We start from the raw sequence: 22,414 nt of genomic DNA on the forward strand, positions 1-22,414 counted from the left end.
GAACACGAGCAGGGGAGGGGCAGAGAGAGAGGGAGAAAGAGAGGATCCCAAGGAGGCTCCACGCTGCCAGCCCAGAGCCTGATTCGGGGCTCAACCCCATGAACTGTGAGATCATGACCTGAGCTGAAACCAAGAGTCAGACGCCAACTGACTAAGCCACTCAGTCACCCTGCAATTTAACATTTTTAAAGGATTGCCTGTGCTCAGATTAGCAAGAGGGATTTAACTGCTGGCTTGGATGGGTAAAGCATTACCCTTTTCTGGTATGAGTATAAATGGGTACACATTTCTAGAAGGAAATGTGACAGTACTCACCACTGCCCTTAAGAAGGTTCTTCCTGTTTGCTGCCCACCCGCCTTGTTCATTTCTATGACTCTATCCCAAAGCAGTTATCAGAATTGCAGACAAAGTTTTAGGAAAAAGACAAAGGCCATGGCCTTATTTCTAAGTGTAAACAACTGGGAAAAATCTCAACTGTCTACTAACAGGGGTCCAATTAAATAAACTGTAATACGTCTGTGTGGTAGAATATTAGGCTGCTAATAAATCCCACTTTATTTTTTTTTATTTTTTTAATGTTTATTTGTTTTAGAGAGAGAGAGTGTGCCCAGGGGAGGGGAAGACAGAGAGGGAGACACAGAATCCGAAGCAGGCTCCAGGCTCTGAGTTGTCAGCACAGAGCCCAAAGCAGGACTCAAACTCACCAACCATGAGATCATGACCTGAGCTGAAGTCAGACACTTAACCGACTGAGCCCCCCAGGTGCCCCATAAATCCCACTTTCAAAGCACTGGGGAATTGTTACAGAATACAGTTAGCTTTATTTGCTTTTGGAAAACAGAATATAACTTATCGTATGGGGTTTTTTTAAGTTTAAAAAAAATTTTTTTATGTTTATTTATTTTTGAGAGACAGAGAGAGACAGAGTGTGAGTGCAGGAGGGGCAGAGAGAGAGTCACAGAATCTGAAGCAGGCTCCAGGCTCTGAGCTGTCAGCACAGAGCCCGATGTGGGGCTCGAACTCATGAACCGTGAGATCATGACCTGAGCTGAAGTCAGACGCCCAACCTACTGAGCCACCCAGGCACCCCCTAAGTTTTTTTTTTAATGTTTTCTATTTATTTTGAGAGAGAGAGCAGGGGAGAGGGGCAGGGAGAGAGAGAGAGAATCCCAAACAGGCTCCGAGATGTCAGTGCAGAGCCCTATGTGGGGCTCGATCTCATGAACTGTAAGATCATGACCTGAGCCGAAATCAAGAGTCATATGCTTAACCAACTGAGCACCTGTGTGCCCCAACTTATAGTATGATCTTAATCTTGTGTACAGGTATATGTACAGAAGGGACTGGAAAGAATACATCAAAGGTGACTAATATTTCTCTCTGGGCAGTAGGCCATGGATTTTTATTTTCCTCTTTGTATTTTACTGAACTTTCATAATTTATCATGATAAGCATGTTTCTTTTCTAAACAAAATAGTGCATTTTTAATTATGAAAAAAAAGTTTACATTTTTTAAAAAGCACTTAAAAATGGCAGAATCCAAGTAATCCCGTTTAACTGAATCCACCTGAGTAGAGTCTCCAGTGGCATGCGACAGGGCTCTGTCATGTCCAACATTTTATTCCTGATTTGAAGGAGGACATTGAAGGGATTTTCTGCTTTCACTTGGCACCTCAATTCTGTGGAGGCTCAGAGACAATTGAGGAGGGGAGGGGTTCTTCTGCCCTCAGGGTCACTGTCTTACCTTTCCTGTGGTTGGGCCCAGGGGCTCTTCCAGTCTCCTGGTTAGGGACCTCTGAGCAAACCATCTGGGCTAGAATGCAGGCTGCCACCTTACCTGCAGGTGAGGCCAAATCCCCCAGGAGTACAGGCACCTCCCTCAGGGCCAGGGCCATGTGGTTACGCCCCTCACCCCAAGTCTCCCAGAGGCAGAGTGGAGAGCATTGTCTGGCTCTTCCCAGGGACGTATGGGGAAGTGGGTGGGCCACGGGGCTGCCTGGAGGTCACGACCAGCAAGGTGCATGGCTGGAGCTCACCTGGGCACTAGGGCAGCTTCGTGAGACCAGTACTCGGACAGTGGCAACCAGGAGGGGCACAGGGGGACCCCAGCTCCTGTGACTTCCTGCTGGGAAGGAGTTTAGGAATTGGAAGGGAGAATCTGGAGCAGGAAGCACGCTTTCAGAGCTAAACCCAGAGAGCGCCTACTGGGACCCAGCCAAGGGCTCAGCAGCCCAGCCTCACACCTCTGCCAGTGACATCAGAGGAGTCAGGATAGAGGTCATCACAGGCTGTGGGGGATTGCCCATCCCCGGTACCCCCAGCATGGCTGAGAGGGACAGCATGCTCCCTGCTCCTCTGCTGCCCCTGGGGATCCAGCTGGGCTGAACTGTCTCCTGTAGCAAAGCTTACCCATGCCCTGCCCACCTTCTGCCCTGCCCTGCCTGTCCCCTGGGAGCCCAGGTGGGGCCCATGAGGCTGTGGTGGAGGTCTCTGGAAAGGGCTATTGCCTGTCATGGCCAGTGTGTCCTGGGGGATTCCAGAAAGTTACAGGGCCTGACTGATGCTCGGTCCTCCTGGGGCAGGTTGCTGGAGTGTGAGGGCTTCCAGGGTGTGGCTTTCGATCTCCTGAGGGAGGACACATGGCAGAAGTGCAGGCAGGGGTTCAGGAGAGTCAGGAGGGCACCGCTGGTGCTGTCCAGATACCCTGATGTGAAGGGACTGAGTGCAGACCCCACCTGTTGGTCCAGCATTGCTGGAACAGGGTGTGCCACCCTGGGCACAGAGGTTTGGTGCAGCGTACTTAGCTGTGGGCTCTGGTTGATTTAAGAGCACAGTCGTCAGCCTCAGGACTCAGGAGCAACGTCCCACTGACCTGGAGCGACCCGACAACACAGGAAAGTGACCATCTGTGAAGAGCAGGTTTAGGGCTGAGGTCGCTGAGCCGGACACACAGAACACTCAGCCCCGAGGGCCCATCGCTGACCAGTAGTCCTGGAAAATATGTTTAAAAGGAATTCTTAGAAAAGGAAAATGTGACAAAACCAAGATATACAAAAATACCAGCCCAGACTTTTTTTTATTAAATTCCGTTCCCATAAAACCACACCATCAAATTGCTGGACAGGTTTCCCTTTTTGGCACTCGTCTCATTGTGGACGGTTAACAGTGTGTGTCCGCTAGTCACAGATCCCACTTTGCACAACCACCAGGAGCAGGGCCCTGTTTGCAGGTCTCTGCTGGCAGGGGACAGCAGGGGGCGGCCGGGGGTGGCTGGGGGTGTTGTCTTAGGAACAGGAAGAGCAGGTCACACGAATGGAGCTGGAGCGTGAACTCCCCGTGAAGTGACAAGTAAACAAGGTTGTTTCAGAGTGGGGAGCACCTTGAAGGAAATAGAACTGGGGGTGGCCCCAGATGGAGTGGCCAGGCAACTGACTGCGCAGCTGGGGTCTGAGGAACAAGAGGCCCAACATTCGTGTCGGAGGGAATGGCTGTTCAGGGAGAGACTGGACAGGCTTCTAGATTGAGGGTCTGGAGATGGGGCTTGGCTCACAGTGAAGATGAACTCTGATGAGCTGCTCTTTAAGGAACTCATGTGTCCCTATCAAGGAGGGGATCCCCCATGCCCAGAAGGATTTAAGCATCATGAAACCAAGATGACTGTAGCCGGGACTCCTGTGAGGAGAAGGGACTGAGCTGTGTCCCCCAAGATCTGGGGGTTCTCTTGGCAGGGGCAGCTATGAGGCCAAGAGCCAGACTTGGGGCAGAAAGTGGCCCAGGCATTCAGATCCTGTTATTCATTCCAAATCGTGATGGAAATAGACCAGCTCCCCAGAGCCTGTCTCCGGGTCCCCACCAGGCTCCAGAGGGGATAAAATCAGTAGCACTTACATGCGTGCCATGTTGTTTGTCTTCCAGCTTATGAGAAGCTTCTAAGTTATCTCAAGTTTTTCCTAAAACAACGTTTTTTTCCTCCATTTCTTAAAAAAATAAAAAGAAAGGAAGGAAGACAGAAGAAAAGAGATTATCTTATTTTATACAATATGCCATCAGCCAGGGAGCAGAACATCGGCAACACTTGAGGGTTGCATAGCAACTGGCTTTCAATTGATTTTTTTGAGAAGGCACCAGAGCTACTGAACTGTTCTCATTTTAAATATTTCCTCGGATGATGGAAATCAAAAGCAAATGGAAATCAGAGACTTGGGGACAATCAGAGAGGAACATAAGGTATCTTGTCGTGAAAGACCAAGTCAAGACCAAGTGGGGAGCACACATAGGAATCTTTCAGCGTTGGAGAGGAAGGGTCTAAGGAATTCTGACTGTGATGTCCGTGGGCATCACTCACCCGTGCTAGACCTCAGCTGCCTTATGGGTGTGAGGGGTGGCAATGACAGAAGTCCCTGTGCTCCTGGCTCTGTACTGTGGTTGTACCCCTTCTGCAGATGGGGAGCTCAGCACAGTGAGGTAACTTGTTCAAGAACACAAGCAGATGAGACATGAACAGGTCTCCTACCCCAGGACTCTCATGCTGCCCAGGTGAGCTCCACCTGTCACCTGCCCATGCCCTGGTAAGCTGCTGGGCGAGTTTGGGGTCTGTGGGGCTCTCTGACATGTGGCGGCACTGGTATAGTCACCCCATGGCTCTGTTATTCCTAGAAGACCAGCCTCCAGGCTACTGGTCCACTTTCCCTCCTGTGTTCTTGACTGAAGGAGGGAAGAGCATAAATAATTCAGCTCATTCAAGGGCAAACAATGGAAATGTCAGAAAGCAATGATTGGAACAGAATTTTTGAACGGGTCTTAATTGGCGTATTAAGGGTGGGACCGCAGAGGTTGTCTCTCGCCTTCAAAATCCCCCTTTGCCCCGTGCATGCCTGGGCTCAGAGCTGCAGCGCCAGCCTGAGAGGGTTGGGAGGAGGTGGGCGGGGCCCTGCCTGCCGGCCCAGCGCGCGAGAGACCGTTCTTGTGACAGCAGCGCCACCTGGTGGCCACGTCTGGGTTACGCCCTTCCTTTCCCGTCTCTCGTCACAGCCCGGGAATAGAACACTTCCGATTGCAGCGGGGCTTCCAGGCCCGCAGATACCTCTTGTGTAGCAGGACTTGGGAGCTGTTTACTTCTGTTGTCCCTGATGTGGTTCCACCTCCAAAAAATATATCTTAGGGCAATTGTACAGCTTCAATTAGACTATTCCTGTAAACCTGGAGCTATCCCCCAGGCTGGGGGTGCAGAAATGCCCCTTCCACGGTGCAAACATCGTGACCACCACTCAGCTGCAATTCACTCTGTACAGCTGACGCCCGCGGCTCCCTCCGGGGGAGGACCGTCACATCTGTGAGGTCCTCGGCTCGTGCTGCGGTCAGCCCCTTGCAGGGCTCACGCATGGTCCCCATCGCAGCACAGGTGGGAACGGGAGAGTTGTACAAACAGGTTTTCCTAGAGAAACCCGCGCAGAGACGACTAGACAGCCGAGAGACAGGTGCCTTGAGGGCTGGCTGGAACGCAGGTGTGAGAATCTTTCTTAATGGAAACAGGCAACCCCTCCCCCCGCCCCCATCCTCTCTCTGGCACTTTGGAAGGAGATACAAATGGGAGAAATAGCTGTTTCCTCTCTTCGCTCGGAGGAGGGTCACAGCTCATAGGCTGTGGTCTACAGCAAAGACAGGGCGGTTCCGTGGTGCCTCCCAGAGTGAGGCCCATTAGAGGTCTGCGTGGATGTGGCTGGATGGCAGAGACGGGGGTTGCGTTGCGCAGGAGGAACCGTCAGAGCCCACGTGACCCACCTGGGCTGGCCCAGACACCTCTCCTGGGCCCTCTATTTGGATAACTCTGTCAGGAGTCCCTCAGCATGTGGGAGGAGCAGGTGGAGGAAAGGCTGAAACTAGGGGGTGCAGGGAGCAGGTGCTCATGGGAACTTGCTTCCAGGGTTTCTCCAGGAAAACCTGCTTCAGCTGATGTCCAGTCCTTTTGAGCTCCTCTGGCCTCACTCAGATTCCGGGCCAGCCTTTGTCAGGGGCGGGCAGAGCATTTGGACTGATCCCCTAGGGGCTGCACCCAGATAAGGGGGAGAGCTCCCCAAAGCCAAACTGCCAAACTCATACCAAGCAAGCAGGCTGGACAGGAGAAAACAGTCCCTTGACTGTGTCCCCAGGTACCGTGGACCCCGAGCTCACAGACCTCTCCTCAAGCCTCCCCCGTGGGCCTCCTTGCCACTTCTACTGAAGCCAGAAGCCTCCTCCTCCCCCACCTGCCAGCCCCCACACCTCTCTTGCTCATCTCCTGCCACCCCATGATTCTAACTCTGCTGATATGGCACCAGCTCCTGTTCCACATTGTCCCTCTCCCATGTCCCCTCCCTCCTCAGTGACCCAGAGGCCCTCTGCCTGCCATGGTGCACGGGTCGGTATCAGGTCACAGGCTGGCCCCTAGGTACCCACACCCTCCTGAATGCTCCGGACCCAGTATGGATGAGAATCCCAGTCCTAGATTCTTTTGTCCCCATCTTAAATGGGCCAGAACCTTGAGAAAGTTGGGACGTGGGCAGAGAAATAAGATGTATAAGCAGGTCTGCATCTTGGGTGCCCAAATGCTGATGTCACCCTTCTCCATCTCTGAGTCCCATCTGGGCTTCAGGCTCCCAGGGCCCAGTACACAGCCCCTGTTTTCTGAGATCCGCCTCCCCCAGGACCACTTTGTCCTGGTGCAGCCCTTCCCAGCCCTTCTCTCTGCCCCTCTCCTCAGAACCCAAAAGCCGAGAGGTGGGGGGATCCCAGACAACCCCTGCTCTAGACCCTGCAGCACAAATCCCCACAGGCCTGGAGAACGCAGGTGGCAGGCTGCCTTCTTGAAATGGGCAAAGACAAGGCAAGAACAAAACGCAAATCAATATTTCAATAAATTATCCTGCCGCAGCAGTGAAATCACTCTGGCTGCCAGAGGGGCTGGGAGCCTGGGCTGAACTGTAGGAATTTCTGGGAGGAAGGAGGCGCTTGCCAGTGTCGGGTCCAGCCGAGAAGGATGTGTTGGAAGGGGGCTGTCTGCATGAGGTCCTCTACTCCAGGGCTCTCAACCTGGTAACCTGGGGGATGTGTTTTGTTTGGGCCACATAATTTGTTATGTTAATTTGAGTCAACATTTACTATGAGCTAGGCTTACTTTATAAAATTCAGATTTAAAGATTGGCCCCGAGAAATCCAATGTGGCGGCTCCGGGCACCCATTTCTGCTTGCCAATGGTAGCCGTGCGCTGAATGCCATCACCCTGTCCACCATACACAGCAAGGAGAGATCTCTACAGGGTCTCATGTGGGCAATTGAACACTCCAACCAGGAAGAGACACAGGTCACTTTTGCTCACAGCTCACTGGCCAGAGTGGGCTCCACCTCCCACCCCCTGCTGCACCTTCCTCTGGGCTGGCCATCTCTGTGCCTGTGTCCAGCAGGTCCTGGTCACCAGACCTGTCATTCCAGTCTGTGACTCTACTTCATCAGGACTCATTTTGTCTTGTTATAACGAGCACACTCAGCTCCCAGGTGCTCTATGCTCGGGGCTTGGGAATTGGTGTGCCATCTTGTAAGTCATTGACGTGGATAATGCATGAGAACCCTGCAGTGACCAGGAAGAAACAGACCACCTTCAGACATGTCTACTAAGGAATGCATAACTCTGCTTTACGGACAGATGGATCCTTGAAGAGAAGAAGCGGGGAGCTTGGGTGGCTCAGTCGGTTGAGCGTCTGACTCTTGATTTTTGGCTCAGGTTATGATCCCAAGGTTGTGGGATTGAGCCCCACACCGGGCTCCAATCTCAGCATGGAGCCTGCTTAAGACTATTTCTCTTTCTCTCTCTCTCTCTCTCTGCCCCTCCAGACCACTTGTGTGCTCGCCCTCTCTCTCTCAAATAAAAAGGGGGGGGGGTGTCTGCGTGGCTCAGTCGATTAAGAGTCCAACTTTGTCTCAAGTCATGATCTCACAGTTTGTGGGCTTGAAACCTGCATCAGGCTGTCTGCTGTCAGCACAGAGGCTGCTTCAGATCCTCTGTCTCCCTCACTCTCTGCCCCTCCACCACTTACTCCCAATCTCTCTCTCAAAAATTAAAATAAACATTAAAAAGAGAGAGAGAAGAAGAAGTACATGCTCAGGACTCTGCTTGGACAGAACTGCTCAGTGGTGGGAGTTCAAGGTGAGAGGAGCTTACACACTCACTTCCTGCTGTGAGGGTAGCAGAGAGAAAAGGGAAGCATGTTGTATGTAGGAGCCTTGCTTTGGGGATAGTATGTGTATATTTTGTTTGGGGAGGCAGTTTTGGGCAGAGGGTTGAATATAGGCCTTGGTCTTAGGCTTCCAAGCTGTGTGACTTAAGGCAAGTTACTTGACCTCTCTGAACCTCAGCTTCCTGCCTCTCAGGGTGGTTGTGAGGACTGAACTAGAGAGTGAATGCTAATGTCACGGTGCAGAGAGAGCTGCGAGGTTGCCAGTCCCTCAGCCAGACTTGGCTCTCTGGTGTGCGCCATGATACCAAATGGGGCATGGTTCTCCCGGTGGCTTCCTGTCTGTGGTTCCTGACGGAATGGTTGCTATGCCCCTGCTCTTTGTGTGGCTCCTTTGCTAGATCTGCTGCAGTTTTTCTCCTCCACTGTATTTGTGTTGTTTTCTGTAATACCTTCAAACGGGGAAAGCATAGGGTTCCCTTCCCCTGCTCTGGGCTTACACACCATATCGGGAGTTCTGTCTCCCCTGCCCTGGGCCCTGCCAGCACTGTGAGCTCTTCAGCATGAGGTCCACATTGCCTTTGCCTCCTGCCCAGGGCTGCCACAGAATAAGTGCCTGAGAGGCCCACAGGGACCTCTAGAAATGGCATAGACGGAATGGAATGTGTGAAGCCTCAGATGGCCTCAGAGCTTTGCCTCCACAACTCACCTAAAAACCAGGCAGTGGTTTTGTGTGAAAACTCTTGCAGGTGTGTGTGACCGGGGAACCTTCCCTCCACTCAGAAGAATGGAGCCAAGTGGGAGGTGGGCCCCCAGGGGAGCTGGGCTCGGTGCCACCTGGACCAGGTCCCCAACAGAGGGCTTCTGTGAGCACTACAGCCTTCTCAGCTCCCACCTGGTCCACCAGACGTTAAGCCCTCATTTCCATCTCTCCCGCCCCCTGCAGTCCATGAGCCTCATTGAGATTGGGAACCCCTCTCAGAGCCTGGAGAACGTCTGCCGCTGGGCTTACCTCCAGCAGAAGCCGGACACAGGTCACGATGAATACCACGATCACGCCATCTTCCTCACAAGGCAGGACTTCGGGCCTTCGGGCATGCAAGGTGAGCCTCACCTGTGTAAGGCACAGAAAGGAGGGAGGCTGGGCATGGGCCAGCCGTGGTCCAGGCTGGGAAGTGTGTCAGGATGGGGAGAGGCCAAGACCACCTTAACCAATGAGAGGCTGCATAAGTGCTAGTGACCTTCAGGCTCATCGAAAACCATCCTGGCCTCTGCCATTTCCCCCCAGGAAACTGCATCCCCCCAATGGGACAGCAAAAGTCAGAGGTGGTGAAATGGGCAGAGCCTGGGGTGGCAGTCCAAAGACCAGACAGGATCCAAGGTGGGGTTCCAGAATTGTTTGCTTCCCCCCTTTAAAACAAAACAATTTTGAATAAGTTTTCCGCCTTTAGAAGTTAAGAGATTTTACTTAAAAACTCAAACTATATAAAAGTGACAGATCTAAAAGGAGAAATTGACAAGGCCTACAATTATAGTTGAAGATTTTAACATCTTCTCAGTAAATGATAGAACAATAGGTAAGAACAGGGATAAGGATACAGAAGACTTGAATGAAGAAACTTGACCTGAGTAATTTCTAGAATACTACACCAAACAACAGGAATACACACTCTTGATGAGTGCAACATAAAACCATACCAAAACAGGGACACATGGGTGGCTCACTTGGTTAAGTGTCCAACTTCAGCTCAGGTCATGATCTCATGGTTCGTGAGTTCCAGCCCCGCGTCAGGCTCTGTGTTGACAGTTCAGAGCCTAGAGCTTGCTTCAGATTCTGTGTCTCCCTCTCTCTCTGCCCCTCTCCTGCTCCCACTCTCTCTCTCTCTCTCTCTCTCTCTCTCTCTCAAAAATAAATAACCATTTAAAAAAAAAACATACCAAAGCAGACTATGCAGGGCCATAGGGAAATCTCAACAAAATACAGAAGATCAAAATCATACAGAATACGTCCCCTGACCACACTGGAAAAGAGAGCTCGAAAAATTATGAGCGTTTTAAAACTAAACAGTATATGCTCATCAATAATCTGTGGTTCAAAAAAGAAGCAACAGCAGAAATTAGACTATATTTTTTAACAAAATGATATTGATAATACAGTGTATGAAAAGTTGTGGATGTAGCTAACATGACTAAGTTGATATTTATAACCTTATTTACACATTCATTAGAAAAAAGGGATGAAGGATCCAATCATGGAAATATCTATCTCAAGAAATTTGGAAAAAGAACAGCTAATCAAACTCAACAAAAATAGAAAGGAAGGAAATTATAAATGTAAGAGCAGGATTGTTGAAATGGAAAACACTAGTAGAGAAAAATCAACAAAACCAAAATTTGGTTGTTTGGAAAACATGGATTAGAATTGGGATGCCCCTGGCAATGCTAGTTTAAAAAAGAAAAGAAGAAAATACACATTTACTAAGATCAGGAATGTAAAGGGGACATCATTACAAATCTTACTTTAAAAAGATAATGAGATAATGAGGAGGTATTTTGAACATCATTGTGTTGATAAATTGGTTAATTTAGATGAAACTTACAAATTCTTTGACAAAACAAAATCTGAGGGAAAAAAGGAAAATTTGAATAGTCTCATATCATCTAAAGATATCTGAATTTATGATTAAAAGCCTTCCCTCAAAGTAAACTCCAGGACTCAATAGCTTCACCAGAGAATTCTTCCTAATTGTTAAGGAAGAATAATGTCAATCCTACACAGACCCTCACAGAATGAAAAGAGTCTTGTCATCTAATTTTATGAGACCTGCTAATATTAGTACCAAAATCTGAGATGGACGTCAAAATTATAGGCCAGTTTCTCCCATGAATATAGATACAAAATCCCAAACGAAATATTAGCAAACCAAATCCAGTACTGCTTAAAAAGAGCACTATATGACAATGAATTTGGGCTGCTTCTGGGAATGCATGGTTTAACGTATGAAAATCAATCATGGTAATTTGCCCCATTAATAGAATAAAGGAGAAAAACTTACAGAATCATCTCAACTGGTCCAGAAAAAGTATTTGACAAAAATCAATATCCATTTGTGATCAATTGTCTTACTGAAATAGGAATGGAAGAAGATGTTCTTAATGTGATAAAGGATACTTAGCAGAAAAAAAGCTATAACAAACATCATATAAAGTGGTGAAATGTTGAAAAGATTTCCTCTAGACCTGAGAATCGGTCCAGAATACTTGCTATCACCACTCCTATTCAACATTGTAGTAGAAGTCCCAGCCAGTGAAGTAAGGCAAGAGAAAAATAAAAATATAAGGTCAGAAAGGAAGAAATCAAACTCTCATTTAAAGATGATATGCTAGTGTACATAGAAAACCCAAAAGAATCTGTGAATAAATAATTAGCATTATTAAGTAATTTTCTGGATATAATATCAATATATATATAAATCAACTGAATTGATATAACAGCAAAAAATGAAAATTCGAAAACTGGTACCACTTTTAAAATAAATAACAAATAAAAAACAGCAAACACCTGGGAATAAGTTTAACAAAATACATCCAAGATCTGGACCAGAACACTGTAAAACACATGCACAGAAGCTATAAAGACTAAATCAATGAAGGGATGTGCCATGCTAATAGATAGGCAGACTCTCTATCGTAAAGAGATCAGTTTTCTCCATACTGACCTGCAAGAGAACATAAGTGCCCTCCAGAGCAAGTTTAGACCCAAATATTTTGAGGATATTGACAGGTTGATTCTAATGTTCACATAGAAATGCAATGGGCCAGGAGCGGTCAAGAACAACTGAAGAAGATGGGCAAAGTATTCAGTGCTCACAAAAGTATAGTCGTTAAAGAGTATTTTGATGTGAGGGTTGACAAATGTATCTGTGTCAGAACAGAGTCCAGGATTGAATTTACAGATGGATGGATGCTGGATTCATTGTGAAGGTGGTCCCATGAAGCGGAGGGGAAAGATGATATTTTTAACAAATGGTGTCAGGTCAGTCAAATATCCAAATTGGGGGCGGGGGATACAGCTTAATACCTTCCTTTAAAAATTTTTTTAAAGTTTATTAATTTTTGAGAGAGAGAGACAGAGCATGAGCAGGGGAGGGGCAGAGAGAGAGAGAGAGAGAGAGAGAATCCAAAGCAGGCTCCAGGCTCTGAGCTGTCAGCACAGAGTCTGACGCAGGGCTCAAACTCACGAACTGTGGGTTCATGACCTGAGCCGAAGTTGGATGCTTAACCGACTGAGCCACCCAGGCACCCCAATACCCTCCTTTTTAAATGTAATTTGTTTCATTGAGATATAATTGACATATATCATTATATTAGTTTCCAGTATACAACATAATGATGGGATACATGTATAAATTGTGAAATGATCACCACCATAGTCTAGTTAACATCATCATCACACATTGTTACAATATTTTTTCTTGTGATAAGAGATTTTAAGATGTGTTCTTCTAGCAACTTTCAAATATACAATACAGTATTATGAACTATAGTTCATGCTTCACATTAGATCCCCAGAACTTATTTATCTTCTAACCAGAGGTTTGTACCTTTTGACCCCCTTTACTCATTTTTTTAAAAAATGAGCTCTTAAGTATACTGTGGTGGGGACGGGGAAATGACACCAGATAACATTCTAGCAAAAAATTTGCATCGGTATTTTTTAAAGTTTATTTATTTTTGAGAGAGAGCGTGTGCATGTGAGCAGGAGTGAGGGGCAGAGGGAGAGAGAGAAAGGGAGAGAATCCCAAGAAACCTCCATGCTGTCAGAGCAAAGCCCAATGTAGGGCTTAATCCCACAACCGTGAGATCATGACCTGAGCCGAGATCACGAGTTGGATGCTTAACCAACTGAGCCACCCAGGTGCCCTCCTTCACTCATTTTAACCACCCCACCCCCCCGCCCCTGCCTCTGGCCACTACCAATCTGTTCTCTGTATCTATGAGGTTTTGCTTTTTTTTTTTCCTTAAGATTCCACATAAAAGTGAAAGAACAGCGAATTTGTGTTTCTCTGACTAACCTATCTCAGTGCCCTCCAGGTCCATCCATGTTGTGAATGGCAGAATTTCCCTTTTTATGGCTGAATAATATTCCATTGTATGTAAATACCACATCTTCTTTATCCATTCATCCATTGATGGACTGTTAATGGGGCAGTGAACATGGGGGTGTAGATATCTTCTTGAGTTAGTGTTTGTATTTCCTTCAGATACATACCCAGAAGTAGAATTGCTGGAACATAAGGTAGTTTTATGTTTAAATTCTTTGAGGAATTTACAAAGTGTTTTACATAATGGCTGCACCAATTTACATTCCCACCAACAATGTGTAAAAGCTCCCTTTTCTCCACATCTTCACCAACCTTGTTATCTCTTAGTCTTTTTGATTCGAGCCATTCTAACAGATGAACAGGTGTGGAGTGATACCTTATTGTGTTTTTGACTTGCATTTCCCTAATGATGAGTGATGTTGAGCATCTTTTCATGTACCTGTTGGCCATCTGGATGTCTTCTTGGGAAACATGTTTATTCAGGTCCTCTGCCCATTTTTTAATTGGATTGTTTGTTTGTTTTTGCTATTGAGTTGTTTGTTTTCCTTATATATTTTGAATATTAACCCCTTATCAGACAGATGATTTGCAAATATTTTCTCCTATTTTGTAGGTTGCCTTTTTCATTTTGTTGATGGCTTCCTTTGCTGTGCAGAAGCTTTTTTACCTTGATATAGTCTCACATGTTTATTTTTGCTTTCGGCATCAAATCCAGGAAGAAATGATCACCAAGACAGGTGTCAGGAAGCTTACTGCCTATGTTTTCTTCTAGGAGTTTTATGGTTTCAGGCCTTATGTTCAAATCTGTCACACTTTCAGTTGATTTTATATATGCTATAAGATAGTAGCCTAGTTTCATCCCTTTTCATGTGGTTGTCCAGTTTTCCCAACACCATTTATTGAAGAGACTGTCTTTCCTTACTGCATAGTCTTGGCCTTTCTGCTGTAAATTAAATGACCATATATTTGTGTGTTTATTTCTGGGCTTTTATTCTATTCCATTCATCTATATGTTTGTTTTTATGCCAATACCATACTGTTTTTATTACTATAATTTGTAATATAGTTTGGAATCAGGGAACGTGATACCTCTAGCTTTGTTCTTTCCCAAGATTGCTTTGGCTCTTTGGGGTCTTTTGTGGTTCCCATACGAATTTTAGAATTGCTTTTTTGTAGGGGCCCCTGGGTAGCTTAGTCAGTTAAGCATCCAACTCTTGATTTTGGCTCAGGTCATGATCCCAGACTTGTGGGATCAAGCTCCATGTTGGGCTCCACACTCAGTGTGGAGCCTGCTTGGGATTCTCTCTCTCTTTCTCCCTCTGCCCCTCTCCCCTACTCATGCTTTCTCTCCTTCTAAAACAAGTCTTTAAAAAGTAGAATTGTTTTTTTCTATTTCTGTGAAAAATGCCATTTGAATTTTGGTAGGGATTGTTTTGAAACTGTAGATAGCTTTTGGGAGCATGGACATTTTAACAATATTAACCCTTCTGATCCATGAACACAGAATATCTTTCCATTTATTTATATCATCTTCAGTTTCTTTCATCTATGTCTTACAGTTTTCAGTGTACAGGTATTTTACTTCCTTGGTTAAATTTATCTCTAAGTATTTCATTCTTTTTAATTTAATTGTGAATGGGATAGTTTTCTTAATTTCTCTTTCTGATAGTTCGTCACTAGTGTATAGAAATGCAACCGATTTTGGGATATTGATTTTGTGTCCTGCAACTCTACTCAATTTGTTCATTAGCTTTAACATATTTTTTGGTGGAGTCTTAAGAGTTTTCTGTGTATAATATCACACCATCTGCAAATAGAGACAATTTCACTTCTTTCTTCCTATCTGGATGCCTTTTGTTTATTTTTCTCGCCTAACTTCTCTGCTAGTACTTGTAATTCTGTGTTCACTAAAAGTGGTGAGAGTGGCCATCCTTGTCTTGTTCCTGATCTTAGAGGAAAAGATCTCAGTTTTTCACTGGTGAGGATGATGTTAGCTGTGGGCTTGTCATGTATGTGTTTTATTGATTTTGAGGTATGTTCCTTCTATGACCTCTGTATTGAGAGTTTTTATCACAAGTGGATCAGTGGAATTCTGTCAAATGCTTTTTATGCATCTACTGAAGTTCGTCTACTTTATGGACAAATATCATATTTGTGGATGTCTTAAATCTTAAGTAGGTTTTAGATCTAGATATGAAAGGTGAAATAATAAAACCTGTAGAAGATAATAGAGGAAACTATCTCCATATTTCTCAGAGTAAGAGAAGATTTCTTTAAAAAAGATGAAAAGCACTAACTGCAATGGAAAAGATAAATAACATTAAACATTACCGTTAAAAACTTTGGTTCATTAAAGGCCCTGTCAATCCATTGGGGAAAATATTCATAATACATATATCTAACAAAGAACTTATAACTGAAATATATGAGCTCTGACAAATTGATAGTAATAATTAAACAGCCCGGGGTGCCTGGATGGCTCAGTCAGTTAAGCGTCTGACTTTGGCTCAGGTCATGATCTTGTGGTCCATGAGTTCGAGCCCCGCATCAGGCTCTGTGCTGACAGCTCAGAGCCTGGAGCCTGCTTTGGATTCTGTGTCTCCCTCTCTCTCTGCCCTTCCCCAACTCACACTCTGTCTCAAAAATAAATAAACATTAAAAAAATAAAAAATAATAATTAAACAGCCCAATAGAACAATGTGCAAGAGATTTTATCAGGCTTGTAAAAAACCTAAATTGATCAGTAAATATAGAAAAAGGTGCTCAATTTAATTGACATTAGGGAAATGAGTTAAAGCCACAGTGAGATATCAGGACACACCTAATCGAGTGGTTAAAATTTTAAAAATACTGAAAATGCCAAATCTCGGTGACAATGGGGATGTCATTCTCACTCTCTACTGATAGTAATATAAAATTCATACCAGTACTTTGGGAAACTGTCTGGCAGTGTCTGTGAAAGCCAGACATGTGCCTACAGGATCGCTAGTCTCTTAGACACGCCTCCACCACATGCAGACACATGTGCAAGATTGTGCAGGAGTGTTCCTAACAGCCTTACTTCTAGTAACTCCTAAACAGGGAGAAACTTAAGTCCATAAGCTGGAGAGTGGCTAAAGGAAATGTGATCTATTCATACAGCCGGGAAAAGAACTGCAGCTATTTCTACACACCGTGGATGAATCTCACGCATTGAACAGTGAAAGATGCCAGGCAGAGAAGAGTATATACTGATGTTTCCTGCTTATTTCAAGTTTGGAAGCGGGCAAAGCTAATCTGTGGCATTAAAAGTCAGAAGAGGGAGGAGGAGAGAGGGTGTCATGGTTGGAGGCAAAAAGAAGGGGTTTCTGCTGTGCTGATACAGTTGTATTTCTGAACTGGGGAGGTGGCTACATGGGTGAGATCCCTTTGTGATGGTTCACTTGTTGTATCCTATGACTTGTGCATTTTTATGGATGCATATCACATTTCAAAAGAAAAAGCTTTAAAAAAAACTGCATAAAATACATATTCAGAGGAGTGGGCCTGGTTTACCCCATCCCCATTTTCTACAGATAGTCATTTTCCATTGGTTTCTGGTTGATCATTCTAGTTATCTAGTTTATTTCTATAATATACATGCTCATTATGTCCACCACTCCCTTCCATGAATTATTATGCTGAACTTCCCTGCATCTTCCTCCACTCTTATAACCTTTAGCTTCTCTCTCTGACCACTTGCCCATATTGCACAACTAGGGAGACTTCCTGAGTAACCCTGATCAGAGCCCAAATCAGTGTCTGTCAACAAAACATCTCCGTGGCACCACCCTTGCCCCCTTTGCCACACAGATGGGCACCACAGTGGGACTCAGGTGGGAACACAGAATGTGTCTTCAGATCCTACTGAGCACAGAGTAAGTCTCCTACTTGGTGTTGGTGCCTCTTCATTTTGAGGGGCTGCTAGCACCCTGCAAGCTAAGCCAGATGACAAATGGAGAGGTCTGCCAGCCCTTTTGTCCAGGGGAGAGCTCTAATGGGGAATGGAATTGTTCCACAGGGAGAGAAACCAACACAACTTCTATAGTAAGTGACCTCATCCTTTGTTTCAAAATGTGAAAGCATAGCTAAAGATGGCCAGACTTTCTTTTTTTCTCTTTTTTTTTTCATGTTTATTTATGTTTTGAGAGCAAGAGAGATGAGCAGAGGACGGGCAGAGAGAGAGAGGGAGACAGAGAATCCGAAGCAGGCTCCAGCCTCTGAGCTGTCAGCACAGAGCCCAATGAAGGGCTTGAACTCAAAAACCACGAGACGATGACCTGAGACAAAATCAAGAGTCAAATACTGTATCAAACGAGCCACACTGGTCCCTCTCTCTCTTTTTTTTTTTTTTTTAACTTACACCATGAAAAATTTGCACCAAGTTGCAAAACAAAATTGGAGAACTGACTCTAGAGGAAACAGATATCATTTAGAGACTAGAGAAGAACGTTAAAAAAGAGGTTGCTCGCAGAATGTTTGAGAGAATATATCCGTAAACCAAGCGCAGGTTACTAGGAAGAATAGAGAACAACAAAGAGTTTTTATGAAACAAAAGATATGATGGGTGAACGAGACAAGTCAGAAGCTGAAACAAGAAGTCAAAGGCATCCAGAAAGATTAAAATAGGAGAGTAAAGACAGGCTCAATCCAGGAGGTAAAATATCTATCTAATAAGATTTTCAGAAAGAAAGAACAACAGCAAAATAAAATAAGAGGGAAGGGCATAAAGAAAAACATAAAAGTCACGTTTGCAAATCTTCGGATCGTAAAGAGCCATGTAACATGCCAGATAGTGTGAATGTGAAATACTTGCATGGAGGTACATATATATGCACATGCAAGCTTTGCATACAACAAAGAGAGGATCTCAAAGTTTGGCTCTGGGACACTGATGCCAGAACAATCAACTCAAAACCTGCAGAGCAAAAAAATACTTTAAGATACAAACTTTCTTGTTTATTACAAGGGAAAAAAAGACAGTGGTTCGATTCTGATGCTTTTCCAGACAAGTCTAATGCCAGCAAGCCCTGGGCCACCATGCCTCCTTCCCTTCTCTTCTACTCTTCCCTTTGAACAGTTGCTTTGGGATCTCCCTGTGGGGTCTGCAAGGAATGAGGCTGGGTCAGGGTTCTGAGGGCCAGAGCTCCTTGCTTGGTGGGCCTCCAGGTGGTGTCTTAGCAGAGGCCCCCTTTGGCACACACAGCTCTGTACGCACTTCTTTATCTTGTCCAGGGAGGGGCAAGTGGCTGGCCCCATTCTCTGGTTTTTCTCAGTTGTAGGTACATCTCAGCATCATGACCCCCCCCCCCCAACTCCTCTTCCATGGGAATGCTGTCCTCCAGCCTTCCCTGGAGACATCTGAAGAACAACTTCACCCTGTGATCAGACTCTGCTCACCCAGGGGGAATCAGCTGTTCAACAGGCTGGCCACCCACAGTCCTTCTCGCCTCCCTCCCTGCTTGGGATGTTCTAGCTCATTCCTTAATTCTCCCGTTGCTCCCTGTGTGTCTCCCTTTCCCCCGACTGCTTCTTTGGGCCACACAATGTCACTGGGTTGGCAAAACACACTGTGTCTTTTCACTGTTACCTGTGAATTCAGTGGTTCTTTCAAAGCCCCTTGAGTGGGGATGGGGTTGGGCTGGCTGAGGGGGGTGGGGATGGGGGTGGGGTCCTTGGGCATCTTATGTCAGAGGGATGTGGCCTGCTGCAGCTCCCCCCCCTCCTTGCTCCTGCTCCCCACCCTCCCCTTGGGGGCACCTGGTCTGGTTCTGGCCCCTTCCCCACAGATCCCTGGAAGAGAGGAGGCCTTTGACAGGAATGTGGCTCAGAATCTCCTCGGCCAGAGTGCAGGTTCACCAGCTGAGAGCTCTGAGGGCCTTGTCTGCAGCTGAACTACTCCCTCAGCCCTCTCCGCCAGTCCTGGCTGTGTGACAGCAGGGCAGTGTGGCGTCCAGCTCTGCCTGAGCAGCTTCAGGGCCTACCCTCACCACTCCCTGCATGTGCTATGGAAATGGGTGGAGCTGGGGTCTCACAGGACCCAGGGAAGACCTTCCTGAGGGAGTGGGTTCAGAGGGCCAGGGTTCCTGCAGCTTCGGGAGGTGGGGTGGAGGCCATGTATTGCCCAGGGGCCAGAAGGTCACTCCGCAAAGTGGGAAGGTGGGAAGTGGGGTGCAGGAGAACAGCAGGCAGGAAGCTGCAGAGGGGACCGGGAGTCCTAGCAGTTGAGACCTGGGACACTCACCCCGGCTGCAGTGTGGACACTGACGGACAGGGCTGCTGCCTGGGGCCACCTGTCTCTTGGGAAATTGGTTTGGCTTGTTTGCTCTGGGGACAGTGGGGGGTGGGGGCACTGGGGCCAGGGCCCCCTGATTCAGGCAGGGCTGTGGGCCTGGGATCTAGAGCCACCCTTTGTCTCCTCCCAGGCTATGCTCCTGTCACCGGGATGTGCCACCCCGTCCGTAGCTGCACTCTGAACCACGAGGATGGCTTCTCCTCGGCATTCGTGGTGGCCCACGAGACCGGCCATGTGTAAGTGGCTTCGCTGTCCTAGCTGCGTGGGGAAGATTGGGGCTCCCCTGTTCTCCTCTGTGCCCTGAGCACTTGAGATGTAATGTCTCCTCTGTATGAAAAGCACTTGGGATGTAATATCCTGACCCCAGCAGTGCACAGGGCAGTTCCCTCAGTAGAATGAACAAATCCAGCGCCACCTTGCTGGGGGCCTTCAAGGCATTATGCCGTTCAAGCCCCTGGGCAGGGACTCCTTACCCCATTTTACACACGAATAACAGGGGCTCTGAGGAAGCCTCGCCCAGAATTAGAGAGCTTGGAGGCAGGGAAGCCACAACCCAACCAGGTGTGCAAGCCCCAGGCGTCCCCTGAAGTTGGGGGCCGGGCAAGCTTGATTGAAAACCTCGCAGGGCCTCTGGGTCTGTGCAGGGATGTGCACCCCATTGGTTGAGTGGGTGGAGACTCCGGGCTGCAGACGCCTCCGCCTCCACTGCGTTCTCAAGAAACAGCGCCCCCTGGAGGGCAGGATCCTGAGGGGCAGGCCTCTGCACACTGGCCCCCACGTGTCCTTGGTTTTAAGAACCGAGCTGGCAAAAAACCCAGCTCGGGGCAGACCAGAGAAAACCACGGGCGGGGGGCGGGGGGCGGGGGGCGGGGAGCCGCTGGGGTAGGTTGGGGCGGCCCCCCAGCTGCCAGGTCAGTGTGGCCAAGGTGAAGGTCCAGTGAGGCTGCCTTTGTCCCCCGCACAGGCTGGGCATGGAGCACGATGGGCAGGGCAACCGCTGTGGTGACGAGGTGCGGCTGGGCAGCATCATGGCGCCGCTGGTGCAGGCAGCCTTCCACCGCTTCCACTGGTCCCGCTGCAGCCAGCAGGAGCTGAGCCGCTATCTGCAGTGAGTACCTCCCCGTGCGTGTCCCGTGGTGACCCCGCAGCCCTGGGTTCAGCTCTAGGAAGGCGCATGCACAGCACCTCCCCCCCCCCCCAACCCAGTGTGCCTGGGCACAGCCCCAGGCCTCAGCCCTCCAGCCTGGGGCACAGGGGAGGGAGAGGGAGAGCAGTGCAGGTGTGTGTGTGTGTGTGTGTGTGTGTGTGTGTGTGTATGGTAGGGAGAGATCCCGTTGTCAGTGTGCCCCGCCTGGCCTGAAAAGTGGGCGCAGCAGCTGCACCTTTAATGGGATGCCTGGGTAGCTTACAGCTACTGAGATGCGGAGGCAGCACAACTGAGAGCTGGAGTGTGCAGATAGGCCCACCACCATGGCTCCAGGAGGGGCTGCGGCTGCCTCCTAGGCTGGACGCCCCCTCCCCCCACGGCACCGAAGGCCGCTTGTGGCACCTCTGTGTCTCCTCACAGCTCCTATGACTGCCTGCGGGATGACCCCTTTGCCCACGACTGGCCGGCGCTGCCCCAGCTCCCAGGGCTGCATTACTCCATGAACGAGCAGTGCCGCTTCGACTTCGGCCTGGGCTACATGATGTGCACGGCAGTGAGTGTCAGGGCACCCTGGGGGCTGGGGAGGGGGCACCTCGCCCTGCCTGGCTAGCTTCTTAGGAGGCAGCTGGTGTTGGGGTGGCTCCAGAGGGCAGGCCGGAGCAGGCCTCCAGGACAGCAGCCTCTCCCTCTGCATCCACTGCCCCTCACCCACTTGGCACCCAGTGCCCACCTGGCAAGTCCGGACAGGGTCCTGGTGACCAGGGCTGTGACCAGGGCATCAGAAGGGATGGCGGGGAAGTACTGGTGAGTCCTCTGCATTGCCTTCAGAGTTCAGGAGGGCTTCCCCGAGGAAGAAGTGAGGTATAAAGGCTAAATGGGAGGAGAGAACATTCTGGAAGGCAGGAATCACATGTGCAAAGGCCTAGAGGTGAGGGAACATAGCGTACAGAGAACCCACCAGATGTTACTAGGATCTAGTGCCAGGACAGAGCCAGCAGTAGGAACCCCAGCCATCAGGATTGACTGTACCTGCTGATCAGGGCCCACCCTGTCGCAAGCAGTATGGCGAGAGCATTAGTGTCTGTTAGCATCTGACCTAATGCTCCTCTCAACTGCATGAAGGAAGTATGCAAAGTATTCCCACTTTACATTTGAGGAAACTGAGGACTTAGATAACATGCCTAAGGCCACAGAGCAAGCAAGTGGTGAACTTGGGTACTGATGCAGGTGGTCTAAGCTCTTGCATGACTGCCTAAAGAACTTGGGGGGATTGATTCTCATGACAACAGGAAGCTCTAGAAATGTTTAAAGAGGGGGATAGCATGGCCATATCTGAGTGTCAGCTGGATCCCTCAGGGACATCCTGGAGGAAGAAGTATGGGGATAGCCAAACAGAAAGGCCAGAGAAGAGGCAACTATGAGGTCCACGGAACAAATACCAAGGGCTGAAGCAAGAGAAGGGCAGAGGGGAGAGCTCCAGGAGGGCTTTAGGGGGTGGAGTCCTCAGCAGGGGGATAGTAGGTGCCCCTAGAGCCCTGCAGTGACAGCCCCTCCTAGCCACCAGCCACTCGTACCTGGGATGCCCACCAGCCTTCCTGCCAGGTATACTGACTCCCAGCTGTCTGTCCAGACTCCATGGCA

The 22,414-nt window shown here is 48.2% G+C and overlaps 1 protein-coding gene across 1 annotated transcript in view; it reads left to right on the forward strand.

The window, feature by feature from the left end:
* Positions 1–22,414, forward strand: part of ADAMTS2 (ADAM metallopeptidase with thrombospondin type 1 motif 2) — a 244,037-nt gene that overhangs the window by 174,326 nt on the left and 47,297 nt on the right. The window contains exons 6-9 of the mRNA XM_047863950.1: positions 9,155–9,311; positions 19,757–19,862; positions 20,591–20,734; positions 21,194–21,326. Coding sequence (XP_047719906.1) covers positions 9,155–9,311; positions 19,757–19,862; positions 20,591–20,734; positions 21,194–21,326 — 540 coding nt within the window. The remainder of the gene's footprint in view (positions 1–9,154; positions 9,312–19,756; positions 19,863–20,590; positions 20,735–21,193; positions 21,327–22,414) is intronic.

The sequence above is a fragment of the Prionailurus viverrinus genome, chromosome A1 (assembly GCF_022837055.1).
Source record: "Prionailurus viverrinus isolate Anna chromosome A1, UM_Priviv_1.0, whole genome shotgun sequence".
In the NCBI taxonomy this organism is placed as follows: Eukaryota; Metazoa; Chordata; class Mammalia; order Carnivora; family Felidae; genus Prionailurus; species Prionailurus viverrinus.